The sequence below is a fragment of the Cnephaeus nilssonii genome (assembly GCF_951640355.1).
Source record: "Cnephaeus nilssonii genome assembly, chromosome: 11".
NCBI classification, from domain to species: Eukaryota; Metazoa; Chordata; class Mammalia; order Chiroptera; family Vespertilionidae; genus Cnephaeus; species Cnephaeus nilssonii.
The window spans coordinates 35,111,626-35,134,154 of NC_137082.1; the positions used below are offsets into that span (position 1 = coordinate 35,111,626).

General features: G+C 46.6%; 1 protein-coding gene across 1 annotated transcript in view; it reads left to right on the forward strand.

Moving 5' to 3' along the window:
* Positions 1 to 19,624, forward strand: part of CHMP4B (charged multivesicular body protein 4B) — a 38,899-nt gene extending 19,275 nt beyond the window's left edge. Inside the window, exons 2-5 of the mRNA XM_079783610.1 lie at positions 15,870 to 16,047; positions 16,968 to 17,082; positions 18,033 to 18,159; positions 19,379 to 19,624. Coding sequence (XP_079639736.1) covers positions 15,870 to 16,047; positions 16,968 to 17,082; positions 18,033 to 18,159; positions 19,379 to 19,446 — 488 coding nt within the window. The 3' untranslated portion in view covers positions 19,447 to 19,624. The remainder of the gene's footprint in view (positions 1 to 15,869; positions 16,048 to 16,967; positions 17,083 to 18,032; positions 18,160 to 19,378) is intronic.
* Positions 19,625 to 22,529: the final 2,905 nt, after the last annotated feature.

Genomic DNA, 22,529 nt, shown 5'->3' on the forward strand with positions numbered 1-22,529 from the left:
GAGAGCTGGAACCAGAACTGTCTGTTGGGGTACAGAATGCTCAGCGGGATTTGGAAGGAAGCTTGCCTGGGAGAGGGTGGTGATGAGGCAGAAGGCAAAGGGTGAATGGAGTGGCATTTTCCCCTTAACATTTGGAGCCAGAAAAACCAAACTGCCAGAGGTGGGGAGACAGAGAAGACTCTGAGGCTGCCTGTCAATCATCTGTGTGGAGGGTCCTGGGAGCCCTACTGTAAAGGGGCTACTGAAGCCAGGATAAGGGATTTTAATTGGCTGGAGAATTTTCAGCATTTATCCTCATCTTTTGTTTTCTAATTGCTACAAGGGGACCCTGAGCCTTGGTAGGAAGCCTGCTTTCTGACATTCCTTTCTTCACATTCTTTTCTAAACAATTGTATTATAATCTAGAACTGTTGTATATTGTTTAAGAGAATGTAAATTATTTCCCCCCAAGTATTTTGGTTTCTGGTTATTCTGTGCAGTTTGGAGTTAGTGCTCCGTTTTTGTTATTCTCACATACCTATATATATAAAAGCCCAGCGACTGAACGGCAGAATGACCAGTCTCTATGATGCGCACTGACCACCAGGGGGCAGACACTTAACACAGGAGCTGCCCCCTGGTGGTCAATGTGCTCCCACAGTGGGAATGCCACTCAGCTGACTGGGATGAGTGGCTGCTCCCAACTGGGAGGAGTGGCACCTCCACAGTGGACCAATCCCCACAGACCTCACCCCCCACCAGTGTACAAATCCGTGCACTGGGCCTCTAGTATGGTTATAAACTACACTAAAGGCTTCGTGCACCAGGGTGGTCCCTCGGCCTGGCCTGTGGGATTGGGCCGAAACTGGCTCTCTGACATACCCCTGAGGGGATTGCAAGAGGGTGCAGGCCAGGCCAGAGGACCCCACCGTTGCACAATCGGGGCTGGGGAGGGACACAGGAGGGACCTTGGGAGGGCTTCAGGGCGTGTCCGGCCTGTCTCACTCAGTCCTGATCAGCCAGACCCCAGCAGCAAGCTAACCTACTGGTCGGAGCATCTACCCCCTGGTGGTCAGTGCACGTTATAGTGACTAGTCGACTGGTTGACTATCTGCCCCCTGGTGTTCAGTACATGTCATAGCTAGCAGTTGAGCGACCTTAGCATATCATTAGCATATTACGCTTTGATTAGTTGAACGGATGACTGGACAACCGGACACTTAGCATATTAGGCTTTTATTATATAGGATTGTTCAGCAGGGAAGACCAGATAGCAAACTCATGAACCGACCTATATATTTTTTTGTGTTAAAGTATATATAACATAAAGGTTACCATTTAAAAAAATTAAATCTTCATTGTTGAAAGTATTACATATGTCCCCATTTCCCCCCCCCCCCCCCCATTGACCCCTTCTAGCTTGCCCCTGGCTCCCCTTCCCCACTCCCCAGCCTCAGACACCTTATTGTCTGTGTCCATGGATTATTGCATACAAGTCTTTGGTTGATCTCTTTCCACCCAGGCCCTCCCCCCACCTTCCCTCTGAGATTCTGCAGTCTGTTCTATGCTTCTATGTTTCTGGATCTATTTTGTTCATTAGATTCCACATATGAGTGAGATCATGTGATAGTTGTCTTTCTCTGACTGGCTTATTTTGCTTAGCATAATACACTCCAGGTCCCTTCATGCTATCTCAAAGGATAAGTGATCCTTCTTCTTTACTGCTGCATAGTATTCCATGGTGTAAAAGTACTACAGCTTTTTTATCTACTCATCTACTGATGGGCACTTGGGCTGTTTCCAGATCTTAGCTATTGTAAATTGTGCTGCTATGAACATAGGGGTGCTTCGGATTTCTTTCTTTTTTAAAAAAATATATTTTATTGATTTTTTACAGAGAGGAAGGGAGAAGGATAGAGAGTTACATCAATGAGAGAAAAACATCTATCAGCTGCATCCTGCACACCCCCTACTGGGGATGTGCCCGCAACCAAGGTACATGCCCTTGACTGGAATTGAACCTGGGACCTTTCAGTTCACAGGCCGAGGCTCTATCCACTGAGCCAAACGGGTCAGGGCGTTGTTTCGGATTTCTTAGGATATATTCCTAGAAGTGGGATTACTGGGTCAAATGGCAGTTCCTTATTTAATTTTTTGAGGACACTCCATACTGTTTTCCATAATGGCTACACCAGTCTGCATTCCCACCAGCAGTGTACTTAGGGTTCCCTTTTCTCCACATCCTTGCCTGCTCTTGTCATTTGTTGATTTGTTGATGGTAGTCATTCTGACAGGTGTGAGGTGATACCTCATTGTCATTTTAATTTGCATCTGCCTGATGATTCGTGACTTTGAGTATTTTTTCACATGGCTCTTGGCCAGCCGTATGTCCTCTTTGGAGAAGTGTCTATTTAGGTCCTTTGCTGATTTTTTAATTGGATTGTTTGTCTTCCTTTTGTTAAGTTGTATGAGTTCCTTTTATATTTTGGAAAGTAACCCTTTATCAGATGTATCATTGCCAAATATGTTCTCCCATACATTGGGTTCCCTTTTCGTTTTGTTGATGGTTTCTTTTGCTGTTCAGTAACTTTTTATTTTGATATAGTCCCATTTGTTTTATTTTCTCCTTAGTTTTTCCTTTGCCCTAGAAACAAATGAAACAAGGTCAGATATACTCTCCAAGAGTATGTTTGTGCAGCCAGCCATTTCTCGGAGCACCTACTCTGTACCAAGGATACTGAGATAGGGAGATAGTCCCTTCGTCCAGGAGCTCCCATTCTAATTAAATTACAGGCAGTGTGAAAATAGAGATGTGCACTAGGGTTCCAGGACTCTGAGATGCTGTGTCCCCATTTTGGGGGGACCAAGGCAAGAGTCCATCTCCCCCCACTTCCCCTCCCCGCAGGAAGTCACCAGGTTCTTGTGGCTCCTTTTGCCCTTCATCCCTTGCTGCTATTTGGTCAAGTAGAGTGATTTGTCTCTACAATCCCTCACCATATCTGTCTGATTCTAAAAGGAGAAAAGGCTGATTTGGTTTTCCTCTTGCTTTGGAAAAACACTGGAAAGTGTTTTTCTGCTGGCAATGTCCCCCTTCCTACTTCCCTACAAAAAAACCCCCAGCCCTGACCTCTGTTGTCATCGCAGTTGCCAGGGTGCTTTCATGCTTGCTCAGGCAGAAGGGGGCTCTTGTTGGTGTGGGTTCAGTTGGAAGTAGAGGAAGAAAAGCCAATCAGAAAAGAACCATTTCATCCCAGCCTGGGAATGAAAGCCAAGGACCTAGTCACCCCCAGTAAGCCCAGCTAAGAGCATCCAGCCTCCGACCTGGCGTGTTGGGAGATTGGGGAGAGGAGCACAATCAGTGCCTTTAATCCACTGGTGGGACCAGACCACAGCTCTAGTGCCAGGCATAGTTAAATTGTTCTAAGTAAATGTTTGCTATTTTAACTATAACTGCCTTTTCATATCTAGGGATGGGGAAGAAATTGGCTATTTCATTTAAGTTACTTTTTTGTTTATTTTGATTAGATGTATTGCAAATAGTACATAATTTGCAAAGTTCCTTCCCTGCCCTAGCCATTCAGGGTTTCTCCCAGAGTAACCAATTATAAGGACCAGAGATAGTCTCTGCAAATTACAAACACGTACTAGATATTCTCCTGACACATACATACATAAATGGTAACGGTTAGGTTACATTTGAATCCTGTGCTCTTTACAGTTTAATAAGAAATATTTAGATTTGAACCACTCAGAAATTCCTGAACTTTTCTATCTTGATCATATGTATTTAGAAAATGTTAATTCAGATTTCAGGTACTGATCTAAATTTTGAAGTTCAGAGCCTCACAGAAAGACCTGGGGGGAATGGTTTCTTCTTTCCTGACCCAGCTTCTGTCCTCTAAGTCACTAGTCTCTCAGAGAAATGGCATCTCAGCCATCCAGGTTCTCCTGCCGGGAACCTGTACTTTGTTTCTGACTCCCTCTCCATTTCTTTACCCTGCATATTCAAACAGGTGCACAGGCCCATGGAGTCTTCTAGTGTCTCTCAAGTTGATCCTCTCCTGGTCAGATCCTCTGCTCTGGCCTTAGTTCAGGCCCTTGAAATCCAAACCCTGTGGATTAGTACAGTGGCTGCCAGTCCTTTCTCCCCATAGCAGCCAGAGGGATCTTTCTGAAATGCAAATCTGATCATGTTTTTGCTTCAGCTTTCATCTTTCAATAGCTTTCCTCTAACCCTGGGATCAAGTCCAACAGCTCCTTAACAAGACAGAGAAGACTGGTCTTGAGTTTCTTTCTGGAACTTTTTATCATTCCTTGCCCCTCCCCCATTTTCTCATGCCTCTCTTTTCCTCCTGCCTGGGATTGGTCCCTCTTGTCTATCTTTTATCATCCTTTAAATATGTGATAGCTCCAAAGATTAGGTTTTCTTCCTCTAGGCTCCCAGAGTGCCCTGTTGTTACCTCTGTCATCATATCACATTGTTCTCTCTGATGATTAGTGAGTTCCTTCAACCTTGGGAGTGTATCATTTTTGTCCCCGCTTCCATAACAAATTGCTAACTATCTGTATTAGTTCTGGGTTACTTGGATTTTATTTTATTTGTCTTTGTGTTGCGGATAGTATTCACCTGCTTCTTCACATGGTAACTTTTGATTGGGTGTTGAATGTAAATTTTACCTTGTTGGGTACTGGGTATTTCTATATTTCTATAAACTCAAGCTTTGTTTGGGAATAGTTTATTTCCTCTGTAACAGTTTGTCCTTTTTGGTCTTGTTTTTAAGATTTGTTAGGTGGACCCAGCTCAATGTTTATCTAATGCCAGAGGCCTGGTGCACGAATTTGTGCACCAGTGGGGTTCCTTGGCCTGGCCTGCGGGATTGGGCCGAAACCAGCTCTCCCAACATCCCCCGAGGGGTCCCAGATTGCGAGAGGGCACAGGTGAAGCTGAGGGACCTCAGTGGTACATGATTGGGGCCGGGGAGGGACGCGGAAGGTTGGCCAGCCGGGGAGGGACCGCGGAAGGACTTTAGGGTGTGTCCAGCCCATCTCGCTCAGTCCAGATCAGCTGGACCCCAGCAGCAAGCTAACCTACTGGTCAGAGCACCTGCCCCCTGGTAGTCAGTGCACGTCATAGCGACTGGTCAACCGGTCGACTGTCTACCCCTGATGGTCAGTGCACGTCATAGCAAGCAGTTGAGCGACCTTAACATATCACTAGCATATTATGCTTTGATTGGTTGAACGGATGGACAACTGGACACTTAGCATATTAGGCTTTTATTTATTTTTAATTTTTTTAAAAAAATATTGATTTTTTTTTACAGAGAGGAAGGGAGAGGGATAGAGAGTTAGAAACATTGATGAGAGAGAAACATTGATCAGCTGCCTCCTGCACACCCCCTACTGGGGATGTGCCCACAACCGAGGTACATACCTTTGACCGGAATTGAACCTGGGACCCTTGAGTCCGCAGGCTGACGCTCTATCCACCGAGCCAAACCAGTTAGGGCTAGGCTTTTATTTATTTATTTATTTATTTTTATTTTTTTTTATAGAATATTCTTATATATTTTATTGATTTTTTACAGAGAGGAAGAGAGAGGTATAGAGAGCTAGAAACATCGATGAGAGAGAAACATCGATCAGCCGCCTCCTGCACACCCCCCACTGGGGATGTGCCCGCAACCAAGGTACATGCCCTTGACTGGAATCGGACCCGGGACCCTTCAGTCCACAGGCTGATGCTCTATCCACTGAGCCAAACTGGTTTCAGCAAGGGCTAGGCTTTTATTATATAGGATAGGACTAGAGGCCCAATGCACGAAATTCATGCAAGGGGCTCAGCCCCCGCTGCCACGGCGGCTGCCTCTGCCCCCGCTACTGTGGCTTCATCCGGAAGGATGTCCGGAAGGATGTCGGATCTAATTAGCATATTACGCTTTTATTATTATAGATAGGGCTAGACCCTACTATTGAGACAAGACCCTTCCTGAATACCCCAAACCCATGAATTAAGAGGTTTTCCAATATGGCTGAAGAGCAGGCCCTGTAACTAACTGGACCCACCTGAGTACCCTGAGACATAGTACCCTGAATATCTTAGGTTTATTTATGGGCATAATGAGAAAGGAGAATCTGAATGATTATTCCCTCAGCTTTACTCAGCACCCTGCCTGCCAGAAACCCTGCCATGACTAGGCTGCTGAAGGTTCTTCAGAATTCTCACTTAATGTTACATTTGTGTGTATGTTCATGTTTGCTGTGTAGTTCATGCTGAGACTGAGAAAGTAGCAGTACTCTCTTCCTTCCCTCTCAGCTCTTATGCCTTTTGCTAGATGAATTCAGATGTAGAACCTTGGGTCTTTGAAAGAACTGTAGACACCGTCATTCAGTTAGGGAGAGCGTATGGTATTACTGGACCTTCTTTTCCACCAATGCCCAAATCTCTCTGTATACAAGTAATGAGTGTACAGTTATGACTTCTTAGCATCTATTGAGATGCCTTGGGCTAATGATCCTATACTAACTGCCCCAAATCTGGGCAAGCAAACTGACACTCCTCAGAAACTCTTCAAAGAGAAGTCAAGTCTGTCTTTGCCTAGAAGAAAGGAACACCCTATCTAGTTGTATTGAACTGGTGTGTTCTCTGAAAATGGTTTCTGTACAGTTACTAACAGATGCCTTTGCAGAAGGAGTTTCTGGTCTTGGGTGAATGTCTTTTCCACGGGTCTCTCTGCTTTTTAGGGTATCTCTTCTGTGTTTTTTCTTCAAGTAGCTGTTCAAAGTGTCTAATGAAGCAACTGTCTGGAGACCACTGTTTATTTTGACATGGTTGGAGTTGTTTTTGCTTTTATCTTTCAGAGCCAGTAAAGCTGGTTATTAGATTCTGTAATTACCATCTTGGAACCAGCAAAGGCATAATTAAATATGGAGATTCTGAAGTCTTTTTTTCCCCATCTAAAAGCAACCTCTTAAACTTCTATTGGTCTGGGTTAGATTTCAGTTGTTAAAGCCATTGTGCTTATGAATGACACTGAAGTTCTTTGGCAGAAAAGGGATCTCTTTGTATGCCCCTTATTTGAATATTTGGTTTATATGCACTCCTTGTTAACTCAGTACTTGGGTTATTTTTTCCATTCCCCTCAGTTTTATTGAGATATAATTGACATAATATTGTATTAGTTTTAGGTGTATAACATATTGATTTGATATACATATATAATACTAGGGGCCCAGTGCATGGATTCATGCACCTTGAAAGGAATTGTGGGCCGCGAGGCTACAGTGGGCACAGGGGCGGGTCTTGGGACATCCTCCACACCCCCGCCCGGCCCCGCCCACCACAGCCCCTGTTCCCCTGTCTGCCAGCAGCCCCGCTCCTGCCACCACCACTCCCATGTGCTGACAGTGCTGGCCCCACTCACATCCACTGATGGCATGCAGCGAGCGGGACCGGCGCCGTCAGCGGGTGTGAGTGGCAGCTGCTGCCCCAGTTGCTCCTCAAGAGCAGGGGGAGGTGGAGAAGCCCTGAGGTGTGATTGGGGCCGGCGTCAGCAGCAGGTGCGGGCACTGGCAGCAGGTGTGAGCACCTGGTGGGACCGCTTCACACGGGAACAAAGAATTTTCAGTAACTACCTGAGGCTTGCTCTGATGACAGCGACCAGCGCTCTGCCTTGGTCTGGCGCCCCTACTCACCTGCTCCACTATCCCGCCGCGGCCAATGCCCACCATGTTCCGTGCTCTGCCGCCTGCTGCCGATGCCTGCCATGTTCCGCGCGCACCCCCTGGTGGTCAGTGCATGTCATAATGACCGGTTGTTCAGTTGTTCTACCGTTCAGTCTATTTGCATATTAGGGTTTTATATATATGGACTAGAGGCCCATGGGTGGGGTCCAGCTGGCCCGGCCTCAATCAGGGTGGGTCAGGGCTGGGCCTGTGGGAGGAGGAGATGGCGGGAGGTTGGCCAGCCGGCCTGCCTGGATCAGGGCCGGGCCGGCTGGGGGAAGGGGCTGCAGGCAACTGGCCAGCAGGCCCTGTCCCCGATTGGGGTTAGGGGGCCGATTGGGGGTGGGGCTGGCCATGGGGAGGGGCTGTGGGCAGTGGGCCGGCTGGCCCCTCCCCTGAAAGGGTGGGTAGGGGGTGCTGATTGGGGGCCAGCTGCCTGGGGGAGGGGCCATGGGTGGTTGGCCGGCTGGCCCTGCCCCTGATTGGGGTGGGGAGGCCAATCTGGGGTGGGGTCAGGTAGAGGGAGGGGCTGCAGGAGATTGGTCAGCCAGCCCTGCCCCCTATTGGGGTTGGGGGGCGATCAGGGGTGGGACTGGCCAGAGGGAGGGGCTGTGGGCCAATCAGGGTGGTGGGGGTCCATCGGGGATGTGACTGGCCGTGGGGAGGGGCTGCAGGAGGTTGACTGCCCAGCCCCCCCCCAATTGGGGGGTGGGGTGCGATCAGGGGTGGGTGGCCGAGGGGAGGGGCTGTGGGCCTATTGTGCTGGGGCGGGCTGATGGGGGCGCGGGTGGCAGGGTGGGGGGAAGGGAAGGGGCATTTGGCTGGCAGGCCTGGCTCTTGATTGGGGTGGGAGAGTCCAAGCAGGGGTAGGCCGGCAGGGGGAAGGGGCCTCGAGGTTGCCTGCCGGCCCCACCTCCTGATCAGGCCATGTCAGGTCCAGCCTGACGATTGAACCGGGCTGAGGTAGGGAGGTGGGATTTGAGAAGAGAAAGAAAGACAGGACAGCGGGATTCGGGAGGTCCACAGTTCTCGAGAAGCTCTGGCAACTTTTATTAGTAATACAGTGCTTTTTATACATAAGACACTAAGCAGGGAATCACTCACAAGGAAAACATTCCTTGTTTCTCTAAAATTACTACTGGAGGGATAAGTTGAAGGACAGGTTTCTTGTTACAATAAATCTCACTAGTTGGATACATATTTCTTGGTAAGCCATGAAAGTAGCTCTTATCCTACTGATAGTAGTCATATAAACAAACCCTGAGAAAGCTCTGTAGGCAGGGGCTACTCTCATTATACTGATCAGTTGCCATCCAAACAGGCCTGGGAAATCTGTGAGGGTAGGTGCCAGCCTTGCTAGCCCCTACAGGTGCAAGGACCGTGCCAGCTTACAGCCCGTTACCCACAAGGCCGGTCGCTAGCCACAGTGGGCGTCATAGCAACCAGTTGTTAGTTCGTTATGGCCGAGAGGTGCTCCATGCACCTTCTGGTGATAGTTTGTTTGGTCATTTTGGTCGTGATGCCTATTGGCTTTTTATTATTATGACTAGAGGCCCGGTGCACGAAATTCATGTACGAGGGGGTGGTGTCCCTCAGCCTGGCCTGTACCCTCTCCTATCTGGGACCCCTTGGGGGATGTCCGACTGCCGGACAATCCAGGACTGCTGGCTCCTAACCGCTCGACTGCCTGCCTGCCTGCCTGATCGCCCCCTAACCGATCCCCTGCCGGCCTGATTGACGCCTAACTGTTCCCCTGCTGGCCCGATCACCCCCAACTGCCCTCCCCTGCCGGCCCTATTGCCCCCAACTGCCCTCCCCTGCTGGCCTGGTTGCCCCCAACTGCCTTCTGCCGGCCTGCTCTCGCCCCCAATTGCCCTCCCCTGCCGGACTGGTCGCACCCAACTGCCCTTCCCTGCTGGCCTGGTCGCCCCTAACTGCCCTCCCCTGCTGGCCTGATCTCGCCCCCAACTGCCCTCCCCTGCCAGCCATCTTGTGGCAGCCATCTTGTGACGACGTGGGGTGGCCATCTTGTGGCGGCCGTCTTATGACGACATCGCGCAACACCACCTATGCTTTCATTATATAGGATTATAACATGATTACTACAATAAGTTTAGTTAACATCCATCACCTCATAGTGATTAATTTATTTTCTTGTGATGACAATAGTACTTGTTTTTTTAATCAGCCATCAGGAATTTGGAGAAGTACAAGACAAGAACCTAAGAGCCAGCAAATATTTATGTAAGATATTGGGCTTGACTCTTTAGACTTTGGCTACATATGGAAGCACATTTTGTTGGTTAGAAATAAGGTTGGGATGGAGGAATATTGTAAGATACAGATGTAGTTCCAGTGCTGTGAATATATTTGCACATATTCTGCAGCCTGAATGCTGACCCCATGTCTAATTTTAAGGTTACTTTACTCAAACCATGTATGGAGGAGGAAAATTAATCATGTACCCTTTCTCTTAGGAGTTCTCAGTTACTTGAGAAATGCACACAGAAGTTAGATTAGGCTAAACAAATCAACTATCCCTGCTAGACACCATCCTGGAGAGTTCACTGCATGGAGGGGAAGAGACTGTGTGAATTCTACAGGTGGGAAGGGGGAACAATGAAGGGCCGTGCTATATACGTACCTCACAGCAACCCTTTAAGGTAGAAATAATCACCCTTTTTATCAGATGAGGAAACTGAGGTTCTGCTTCTTGTCACCTAGTGACCTGAGTTAATGACCTCTCTGAACCTCAGTTTCCTCATCTACTAAAAAGGGTGGTTATTTTGACCTTAAAGGGTTGTTGTTGTGAGGTACATATATAGCATGTATGACTTAGTACTAGCAGAAAGTGATGGTGTTCAGTAAGGGGTCTTGGGGACCCCTGAGTGTGACTGCAAGTTGGATTTCTTAGTCACCGACCATTCACACTAGAATCAAAGGAGATAACAGGTGCAGTGGCTTTTCAGCTTTTAATGAGGCATATTTAAAAAAAATACTGTTGAGAGTATTGTAGATGTCCCTCCCCTTCCTCCCCAACCCCCCATTGTCTCCCTCCACCCAGATCCCGCCCCACCCCAGGCCTTCACCACCCTATTGTCTGTGTCCATAAGTAATGCATATAGGCATATAAGTTCTTTGGTTAATCTCATCACTCCCCCACTCTCTCTGAGATTCTTTAGTCCATTCCATGTTTCCATGCCTCTGGTTCTATTTTATTCATCAGTTTATTTTGTTTGTTAGATTCCTTGTTTGTTTATTTTGATTTTTAGAATAGATATGTATTTATTGTCATTTTATTGTTCAAATTTTTAATCTTTTTCCTCCTCCTCCTCCTCCTCTTCTCGTTCTTGTTCAATAAGACGCTTTAACATTTCATGTAATACTGGTTTGGTAGTGATGAATTCCTTTATTTTTTCTTGTCTGTGAAGCTCTTTATCTGACTTACAGTTCTAAATGATAGAGCTTTGCTGGGCAGAGTAATTTTGGTTGTAGGTCCTTGCTATTCTTCACTTTGAATATTCTTTCCACTCCCTTCTGGCCTGCAAAGTTTATGTTGAGGAATCTGCTTTTAAGATTCTCCCTTTGTCTTTAACCCTTGGCATTTTAATTATGATGTGTTTTGATGTGTGCCTCTTTGAGTTTCTCATGTTTGATACTCTCTACACTTCCTGGACTTGTATGTCTGCTTCTTTCACCAGGTAAGGGAAGTTTTCTGTCATTATTTTTTCAAATAGATTTTCAATTTCTTGCTCCCTCTCCTTCTGGCACCCCTGTGATGCAAATGTTGGTAAGCTTGAAGTTGTCCAGAGGTTTCTTACACTAGCTTCATATCTTTGGATTCTTTTTCTTTTTATTGTTCTAATTGGGGTTTTTTTGCTTCCTCATATTCCACATCGCTAATTTGATTCTTGGTGTCCTCTACTCTGTTGTTGATTCCCTATAAATGATTCTTCATTTCAGTTAGTGTATGTTTTATTTCTGACTGGTCCTTTTTTATATTGTTGATGTTTTCTCTTAAGTTCCTTAAAGTTGTCACTAAGTTCCTTGAAGATCTCATTAAGTTCCTTGAGTATCCTTATAACCATTGTTTTGAACTCTGTATCTGGTAGTTTGCTTGCTTCCATTTCATTTAGTTCTTTTTCTGGAGATTTCTTCTGTTCTTTCATTTGCAACATGTTTCTTTGTCTCTATATTTTGGCTGTTTCCCTGTATTTGTTTCTATATATTATGAGGTAGAGCTGCTAGGTCTCCTGGAATTGATAGAGGCCTTGTGTAGTAAGTATCCTATAGGGCCCAGTTGCTCAGCCTCCCCACTCACCTGAGCTGGGCACTCTAGGTATGCCCCTATGTGGGTTGTGTGCACTGTTCTATTGTAGTTGAGCTTTGTTTGCTGTTGGCGTCACTGGGAGGGACTGACCCCCAGGCCAATTGGCTGTGTGGACAAGCTGTCATTACAGTGGAACAGCTGCTGCACAGGAGATGCCCCTATGGGACAGGACTTGCTTCAGTGGGGCTTTGGTGCTCATTGAGTCTGCCCCTTGAGTGTGTTGCTGGTGGATGTGGTAGGGTTGTAATCTGGTGTGGTCTGAAACTGACTACTGGGTGCACTGGCTCTGGGGCCTCCTGGGAGGTGCAAATTCAACCACTGCCTGTGTCCTGCCTGGGGCCACCCGGCACAAGCTACAGAGCGATCTGCAGATGGTTGCTACTTGTGTTTGGCTTGGACGTGACCAGGAGAGGTCAAGCTGTGAAGCAAGGCAGGCTGCTACTAATGCCTGGCCTGGGGCCTCTTATTAAGAGGTATGGCCCTAGCCGGTTTGGCTCAGTGGATAGAGTGTTGGCCTATGGACCCAAGGGTCCTGGGTTCGATTCTGGTCAAGGGCACATACCTTGGTTGCAGGCTCCTCCCTGGCCTGGGCCCTGGTCAAGGCTCATGCAGGAGGCAACCAATTGATGTGTTTCTCTCACATTGATGTTTCTCTCTGTCTTTCCTTCTCTTTTCCACTCTTCCTAAAAATCAAAGGGGGAAAAAGAGAGGGTGGGGGGGGGGGGTGGTATGGAGCATGCTGAGGCCAGCTGCTACTTGTTTGAGAGATTTTAGAAAAGTCTGAAGCCTGAGCCAGGACAGGAAAGACCACTACAAACAGCTTGGGTGGGGCTGCAAATTGGGTTAGAGGGAGTCACCAGGGCCAGGCGAACAGTATGAGCCAGGTTGATGGAAACTCAGATACTGTGGCGCCTGCCATTTGGCTTTGTGGCAGGGGATGTCTCAGCATAGGAACTATATTCTCTGTCAGCACTTTGGTCTGGGAGAAAGCTGACCCCCAACCTCCAGTTCTTACTCTGATGCCAGACCATTTAGTTCTTCCCTGTATGTCCCCGGATCCTTTCAAGCTTGTGCCCCAGCGCTAGAGCTCAGAGGGAGTGAGTCCAAGTAAGTTCATGTGCCGGCTGTTTAAGGGGAACACCTGTGGCTCCAGCAGCCTCTGTTTTGTTTTTTGTTTTAAATATTTTTATTGATTTCAGAAAGGAAGGGAGAGGGAGAGAGAGATGGAAACATCAATGATGAGAGAGATCATTGATTGGCTGCCTCCTGCATGTCTCCCACTGGGGATCGAGCCCACAACCCAAGCATGTGTCCCTGACCAGAATCTAACCTGGGACCCTTCAGTCCGCAGGCCAACGCTCTATCCACTGAGCCAAATCAGCTAGGGCCAGCAGCCTCTGGTTTTTACAGCCCGAAGTTATGGGGACTTCTTCTCCCAGCAATGGAACACTTGGCTGAGGGGTCTGGTGTGGAACTGGGACCCCTTGCTCCTCATGTAGACCTCCGAAGCCAAGATATCACTGCTGCTTAAAAAAAAACAACAACCCGCCACATGTGGGTATTGGACTATCCCATTCCGTGCCTCTGCCCTTCCTACCAGTCTCAATGTGGCTTCTTCTTTAATTCTCTAGTTGTAGGACTTTTGTTCAGCCAGATTCCAGGTGGTTTTGAATGGCAGTTCTGTGGTTTAGTTGTAATTTTTATGTGGTTGAGGAAAGATGTGAGTGCCGCATTTACTTATGCCACCATCTTGACCAGAAGTCCTAATGAGGCACATTTTATTGTTCTTCCGATTTTTTACAATTTCTGTTTAGCCTGCTTTGTCCTTTGACTGGAATAGTTTTCCTGGTGGTTTTATTTGCTGCTTTTGCAGGAACCATGGACTGCAGGCCAAGCTTGTTTTCCCTTGGCAACTGTTGTTTTAAAAAATACATATTTTTTATTGATTTCAGAGAGGGAAAAGAAGAGAGAGATAGAAACATCAGTGATGAGAGGGAATCATTGATTGGCTGCCTCCTTAACGTTGGACCGAGCCTGCAACCCAGGCATGTGCCCTTGACCAGAAACGAACCTGGGACCCTTCGGTCCTCAGGCTGATGCTCTGTCCACTGAGCCAAACCGGCTAGGGCTGGCAACTGGTTTTTAGGACACAATCCTAGGCTAACAGGGAGTGTGAGTGGAAGGAGCATGGAACATATTCATGTGACATATGGAGGAAATGATTGACTGTTGCCTACAGGAGATGACTCTAGTCTGAAGCCCGTAGGCATGAGGAGCATACATGCTTGGGTGCATATGTGTGGCTAGTGCTGTCCAGGCCAAGGCAGGGGCTGGGCAGCATTCCCAACCCAGCGCATTCATTCTTCTTGAGTCTGTGCAGAGCCTCCTTTCTGGCTTTGATACCCATCTATAAGATGTGTGCTAAAGACCATTTTCAGTGTAAAGAGGGAATTGGGACAGTAAGGGAGGAAGCATGGGTTTTGAGTAGGGAAATGTGGTTTAGGCCCCTGCTCAGCCACAAATTCACCGTGATTAAATTGCCTATCATGACTCTGACTTAAAACAAGATTATCTCTATAGCCTTAACATGCCAGAAACCAAGATAGGTGATGACATTGACTTGACTAAATGGTCACACTCTAGATTTGTCCCTGGCAGGGAGTTCTGTCGTTATTCTGTTGTGTTTTCTATGATAGAGAATGCTATAGTAACCATCTTCAGTCATGGGACTTTCTGCTTTTGTTAAATACATTTCCAGAAGGAAGTTACTGAGTCAGAGGACAGGAGTGTCATTATGACTGGTGCTGTGTATTGCCATGTTACTTTTCAGAAGCATTATAACAAGTTACAGTTGTCAGCTATGTACAGTGAGATAGCATTTTAACCCTAACTGATCCATCACTAGGTATAGTCATTATTTACTGTTTTTGTAATTTAGTTGACATAAAATGATACCTTAAAATTGCCTTATCATAATTAGAGTTGTTGGGGTTTTTTTTGGTGTCCACTGTTTAATGTTATGCTATGTTCTCTCATTTACTCCTCATTGTGAACCTATTGGGGAAGCTAAATAGCTCACCTAAGTCTGTGAACTGGGTTTTGAACCTAACTTAGTTTGACCTTAAAGCATAGTCTTTCTCTGAATGCCTCTTTATGATTTGATGTGTGTGTGTGTGTGTGTGTGTGTGTGTGTGTGTGTGTGGTGGTGGTGGGTGCTATCAGAGAATGTGAACTTTTGCTTGTGTGCTTGGTTGCACGTGAATTTTGTATAGTTTCTCAGAAAACTGAATGTGTTCTTTGTGTTATAGTGGAAGCAACAACTGAGGTACATCCATTAAAATTAGAGAGAAGAGTCCTGGCCATTGTGGCTCAGTTGGTTGAGTGAGGTCATTGGTTCAATTCCTAGTCAGGGCACATGCCCTGGTAGCGGGCTCAATTTCCAGTAGTGGGCGTGTAGAAGGCAGCTGAGCAGCGTTTCCCTTTCTCTCTCTCTCAAATCAATAAAAACATATTTTTTTAAAAAAATTAGAGAGAAGCCCTAGCCGGTATAGTTCAGTGGATAGAGCGTTGGCCTGCAGATTGAAGGGTCCCAGGTTTGAGTCCAGTCAAGGGCACATGCCCGGGTTGTGGGCTCAATCCCCAGTAGGGAGAGTCAGGAGGCAGCCAATCAGTGATTCTCTCTCATCATTGATGTTTCTATCTCTCTCTTTCTCTCACTTCTTCTCTGAAATCAATTAAAAAAACATTTTTAAAAAAATTAGAGAAGACTCAGGTGAATTCCAAAATATTACCTCATGTCTAGACTCTCTGAAACTCGTGTTTTCTCCCCATGCAGCAGCCCTCCAGGCACTGAAGCGCAAGAAGAGGTATGAAAAGCAGCTGGCACAGATTGACGGCACACTATCAACCATCGAGTTCCAGCGAGAGGCCCTGGAAAATGCCAATACCAACACCGAGGTGCTCAAGAACATGGGCTATGCTGCCAAGGCTATGAAAGCTGCCCACGACAACATGTATGTGGCCACTGGCTGGTGGGGGGCACTCGTGTGGCAGGGCAGTGCTGGCCCTGGAATGCCTGGAGCTCAGGCCATGGCCTTGGCAGTCCCTTTGATTTATCCATTCAAGCACCTGAGTTTGTTTTAATTTGCATTCTTTTTGAAACTCCTGCTAAAATGAATTATGTACCTTGCTGCCTTTGGAAGCAGATCTCATGGAGTGAAGCAGTATTTTCTGAGTAATTCAGAGTTATTGTGATGAGCAGAGTTTCAAGCTGGAAAGGTTCTTAGAAGGTCTTCTCACCCAGGCCTCTGATTATCAAGGAGGGGAAGTCATGTCCCAGAGAGGGGAGGTGCTTTGCCCTGGGTTATGTATGAGCTTGAATAGAACTAGGATTAGAACCAATGTTTGTGACTTTTTCCTGCTGCTATCAGGGGCCCTGAAAAGTATACATCCAAGGGCATTGAATCTCTCTATTCTTATGAATGCTTTTTCTTTTTTTAAAATATTTTTATTGATTTCAGAGAGGAATGGAGAGGGAGAGAGATAGAAACATCAATGATGAGAGAGAATCATTGATCAGCTGCCTCCTGCACGCCCCCTACTGGGACTTGAGCCTGCAACCCAGGCATGTGCCCTGGACTGGAATCGAACCCGGGACCCTTCAGTCCACAGTCTGGTGCTCTATCCACTGAGCAAAACCAGCTAGGGCCTTATGAATGCTTTTGAAGGACACTTCCATCCTCTTGATTCTGTGGTTCTCTATTTTAAAGGGCTAACGGAAGAGAATAAAGACAAAAAGTAATTCCTTGCAGAGAGTAATTGTAGGGGGTAGAGCTGGGAAGCAGATGGGTGGAGCAGAGTTTCTATTCCTGCCTCACAGACTCTCTCTTCACAGACGGATGGTTAATATGATATCTGTCCATTTCATTTACAGGGACATCGATAAAGTTGATGAGTTAATGCAGGACATTGCTGACCAGCAAGAACTTGCAGAGGAGATTTCAACAGCGATTTCAAAACCTGTAGGGTTTGGAGAAGAGTTTGATGAGGTGAGTGTTTTCATGCAGATCACACAAGCTTTACAAATGACACCGGCTGCCCTTTGATGTGCTAGTGAAGGAAGGCTCTCTCGCAGGCAGAATGTGGTTTCGAAATCACCAGTTCTTATCCCTCCAGAGATTTGCACAAACAGGGCATGGTATTAGCCCTCCGTAATTCTCGAATTTGAGGGACGCTTTCACTGTTTGGGGTAGAAGGTTAGGTGAAGTAAAGGAACCTTTGTTGGGACCCCACAATGGGCTTTAGGTCAATAATTGGTTTCAACAAGTAGTTACCTGCACAACTGAGTCCTGAGGGAATCGGTCTGGAACTTACCAGTTTCTGCTATAGCAAGTAGGACTCTGAGTCCCTTAGATTTTTAAACAATGATTGGGTTACCAAAGAAGAAATCGATTTTTGAAATACAGTAATAAACCCTGTTGAAGGTACTTCATTCTGCCTTAGATTTGAGTCCACTGAGGGTCAGGCACTCTCCATTGAACCTGATTCTTTGTGCTATCTGATTCCCATGGTGTAGCTGATTAAACAGCCTGTGGCTCCTACCCTTGGTTGCCAGTACCAGGGTTTTCATGTTTCCCAGTTGGAGTTTGATGGACTAGGCAAGTTTATTTCAATTCAGCAAACATTTCTGCATATTCACTTAGTGCGCCCAGTTCTGAGATAAAGAAATAGGATGAAAAGATACAATCCATTTTCTCAAGATGTGCACAGCCTAGTGCAGACATAGACATAGACATCAGTATTGCTCGATTGTGTATTATGTTCACCAATAGAAGCGAATTCATGATAATTGAGTCACAGAGTGTGGACCTGGAGTTCATCTCTTCTCTGACCTTCTCAGAAGGGATGTGTGTCCCCTTAGCCATCAGGCAAAAGGTACTGCTGTGGAGGCTGGGATTCCCCAGGGTATCTCTCTCATTCTTGTGTTTCTTTTTTCCAGGATGAACTCATGGCAGAATTAGAAGAACTAGAACAGGAGGAACTAGACAAGAATTTGCTGGAAATCAGTGGACCTGAAACAGTTCCTCTACCAAATGTTCCTTCTATAGCTCTACCATCAAAACCCAGTGAGTACTTCTTATCCAGAGTCCCAACACACCCATGATGCCACGTGATCATTTGGTTTCAGTTTGGGTCTAGAGTTGCCCAGAGTTGAGAACCAGGTGGGATCTGTTGTGATGGCCCCGAGACAACTGCCCTATCCTAGTTTCTCTCTAGAACAGGGTTTCTTATTCATGGCATTGTTGACATAGCCAGATTGTCCTTAGGGCTGGGGCTGGGTGGGAGGCCTGTCCTGCACACTGTGCATGTTGAACAGCATCCCTGGCCTCTTCTATCCACTAGATGCCAGTAGCATCCCTTCCCAAATTGTGACAACCAAAAATATCTTCACATATTGCCAGATGTCCCCTTTGGGATGTGGGAGGGTATCACCTCCAGTTGAGAACCCAGAATGATTTTCCCTGTGTCACCAAATAAGGCCTGGGAGAAGGTGTGAGAGTTTAATTCCAGGACAGCTCTTGCTCCCTGTCTAGAATCCTGTGCTGTATGCACCTGTAAAAGCCTGTAGCCTCGGAGGCTGTCACTGTGGGAAGGAAATAGCTTGGCTTTTTTAAAGTCCTGGTTTTATAAAACTTTCATTTCCTTCTGCCTGCTCCTCCTTCCCCTTCCCTCCCCCATTATTTTACCCTTGGGTGGAAGTATTCCACACAGAACTAGAAAAGGTGAAGCAGTTTGATTTGGCATAGAGAGTACCCGGGGAGCAGAGTGTGATCAGACTGTAGTCACCTCATTCTCCCAGTTTCAAGGAGGAGATAGCCCTTCGAGTTGAGTCAGCTCTTCAGGTGGGGCTGGAATAGGGGCAGAGGAGTCCAAATGTCCAGCAAGTTGCCTACAGGTGTGGAGAGGTGGTTCAAGACACTTGAGGGGGAAAGGGAGGTGGCAAGGATTTGATCTCTTCTGGTATTTTTCCTTCTCTTCCTGACCTTGGATGCTCTGGAACTGAGGCCTCCCCTGAATCTTGACTCTTAGTGTAGAATCCTTGTTTTGGCTGGCCCTGATGCTGGTAGAAGGGAGGTGCTGGGGAAAGTGTGCCTGGTTATCTGGAGTTTTACGTTGCAGCTTTTAGGCACAGAGAGGCAGTCTGCTGATAGCCTGGAGATGAGGTGGCTGCAAGGGCAGGGCTGTTTTTGCAGACACCATGTGGCACAGTCCTGGCACCCAGCCAGAATGAGTTGAGAGGACTACAACTAGCCCTTCTAATTTGCCTTTTCTCTTGTCACACAGCCAAGAAGAAGGAAGAGGAAGACGACGACATGAAGGAATTGGAGAACTGGGCTGGAACCTTTAATTAACTGGTCCATTGCAAGCTGGGCCCAGACAGACTCTGGTGACCTGCAAATGGGCAGGCGTTTGCGTGTGCAGGGCAGGCAGGACATGGTGCAGGCAGGTTCCATCGCTCTCGAATCTCCCTCCAAAGCAGTAGGGCTGCATCACTGCTCACTCTGCATAGCATGGTCTGTACCCAGCGGGGTGGGCGGGGTTAAGGGTGGGTGGGTGGGATGGGAGGTGCCTGCTGTTTATAATGTTGAATTTCTGTAAAATAAACTGTATTTGCAAATCCAACATTGAGCTTCTGGACTACGCTAACTCCACTGCTGAACCTCAATGGAAAGGGTCGACCATTTGCAGTTGAAATGATCTGAAAATGTAGCCTCTGTCCTTTTAAGTCAGTTGACTTGTCGTACATCTCTTTGTAAGACTTGTATGGTACTGGCAGAAAAGTCATTTTTTAAAAGCCATAGGCTTTTCCTTGTCCTTAGCTGTAATAATGCATCTGATTTTTGTTTCCTCAAGAGCTGTATTTCTGTCCATCACCTGTGTACTGGCCCCTGTGTTTCCTATTCTAGCCCACTCCTCACTTCCACTTCCCTGGTCTTTTGACGTTTGTGACACTGATTTGAAATGGATGGTGTTCTCTTGAGAACAAGTGAGATTGTTAAAGTTAAATTCCAGCTATATGTTTTTCTAACATAGCTCTAAGGTCCTTGTTGCTGTTTGTGATAACTGATAGATAACTCATTGGAAACATGTGCATACATTTATATTCAGATGAAATTATGGTTTGCACTGTCTATTAAATATCTCAATTAATTTTCATACTTGGCCGTTGTGTTCAATCAATCTCATTTGCTTTGGGAGTTGACCCTTTCCAGGCCAGCATGGTCCAGTGGAGCCTGTGGAAACATATAGAAGACTTGAGCATGACCTAAATCAACAATTGGAACCAAAGAGCAGAGTGTATCTTATTAGAAATGTGTTTAGGCTCTGAAAGCCATGCATCTGTGGCCTTCACCTTGCGTGAATAGTTTAGGAGTGAGTTGCTTCTTTGTAGCTCTAGAGTCTTCCCTAGTTCTTCTCTATCAGTGTCCATAGGCAGTGCCAGCAGGACAACAGCCTTCACCCGTTGAAAACCATGGTGTTCCTACTAACTGGGCCCTTCAATCAGGTGCATTGAAGAAAATGGTCTTTCCCATGAGGAACAAGTGTAGGGCAGTGATTGAGAATCTAGGACACATATTGTACTCTCAGATCTGCGGTGACTTGCCATTGACTTTGGCCTGGACTCTTCTACTCTCTACTCTTCTTTAGTCTTGTACTCCCTTGAGAATCTGATGAATGCTATGGACCCTCTCCCTCATAAAAGTGGATCTGTGCATATTCATCTTTAATTCTGCATGCAAATTGGCAAAATTGAGAGTTCACAATTAAACACTACTATCACTCACTGGGTGCCCTGGGGCAAGTTTGCCCCCACCTTGGATCTCTTTTTCTCACCTGTGAAAAAAGGGGGTGGGTCCTACCTGTGAAGTCGCGCATGCCCTGTTCCTCATTGTTCCTTTTCCCAGCGCTGCCACACATAGAATTGGGACTTGACCACAGTGGCTTGGAATTTCCTGGCTTATGTGTTGGTTGGGTCTGGCTACTGTCAGAAATTTTCTTTCCACCTCAAGAAGAATCTAGTAGCAATGCTTGCTGCCAGCTTTTACCTCCTCTTCCTGCAGTTGGTGGTCCCTGGGCATCATTGGTGTGCGAGGTGGACATTAAGCTCTTCTCATCAGCTGCTTCAGGGGCTTCTCAACCAGGTGTGAGTGACGGGGAATAGAGAACTTCCTTTTCTGTCTCTTATAAGGACACTTGTCATTGTTAGGGCGCACCCTAAAGTAATATGATCTCACCCTTGATCCTCACCTTAATTACATCTACAAAGACCTTATTTCCAAGACACTTACTTCCAAGACCTTATTTCCAAGTAGACATGAATTTGGGCACACTATTTAATGCCCTATGCTGCCTCATATAGCTTGAAAGGTCACCCAGCAGGGTTTAGAAAGTCCTGAGATAGAGATGGGAAACACAGTGATTATGGACCCCATTTGCTAGATGGGAAAACCAAAACTTAGAGAAGCTTTGGATTTCACTGCTAATAAGTGACCGAAAGATCAAGGAGATGAATTTCTTGTCTCCTGAAGGCCATTTAACAACTGTATTTTGGACACCTGTGTGCCAGCTCTAACAAAGCTCATGGTTTGGTGGGAAAATTAGGCTATGGTCATCTTCCCCTTCATCATCATTGCCATCACACACTGGGTAATCAATGTAGAATAATCCATTGAGAAAAGGGTGACTGACCCAGAGGGCTTGGGAAGGAAGCACTGTCTCATCCAAGATTGAGAGGTGCTAAGGATTCAGCAAGGGAAAAGACAGGAAAGACAGAGGAGGATAGTTGTTTTTGTTTTTGTTTGTTTGTTAATCCTCACCTGAGGATATTTTTTCCATTGATTTTTAGAGAGAGTGGAAAGGAGGGAGGGGGAGAGAGAGAGAGAAACATCAGTGTGAGAGAGACACAGGGATTGGTTGCCTCCCACAGGGCCCCGTCCAAGGTGGGGATCCAACCTGCAACCCTGGTGCTTGCCCTTGACTGGGAGTTGAACCTGCAATCCTTTGGTGCTGAGTTGGCGCTCTAACCACGGAGCACATCGGCCAGGGCAGGGGGATAGTTTTTAACGGTATGTGCAAAGGCCTGGGGGACTACTCTGGGCACCCTTGTGGGTCTGAGCTGGACAATGACACAGTTAATACTTTTGATAAGTATTTATGAAGTGAATTATAGATGGGGAAACTGAGGTACCAGGTGTTTCAAATCCTTTAGCAAGTACGGGCAGAGCTAAGATAGGAACTCAACTTCCCTGTTTCCCCATCTAGGTCTCTTGTGTGCACTGGGTACCACCCTGCAGAAATAGTTTCCTTCTGCCTGGCAGGTGTGGCTCAGTGGTTGAGCGTTAACCCATGAACCAGAAGATTCCTGGTCAGGGCACCTGATCTGATTACAGGTTCATCCCCAGTAGAGGGAGTGCAGGAAAAAGCTGACTGATGA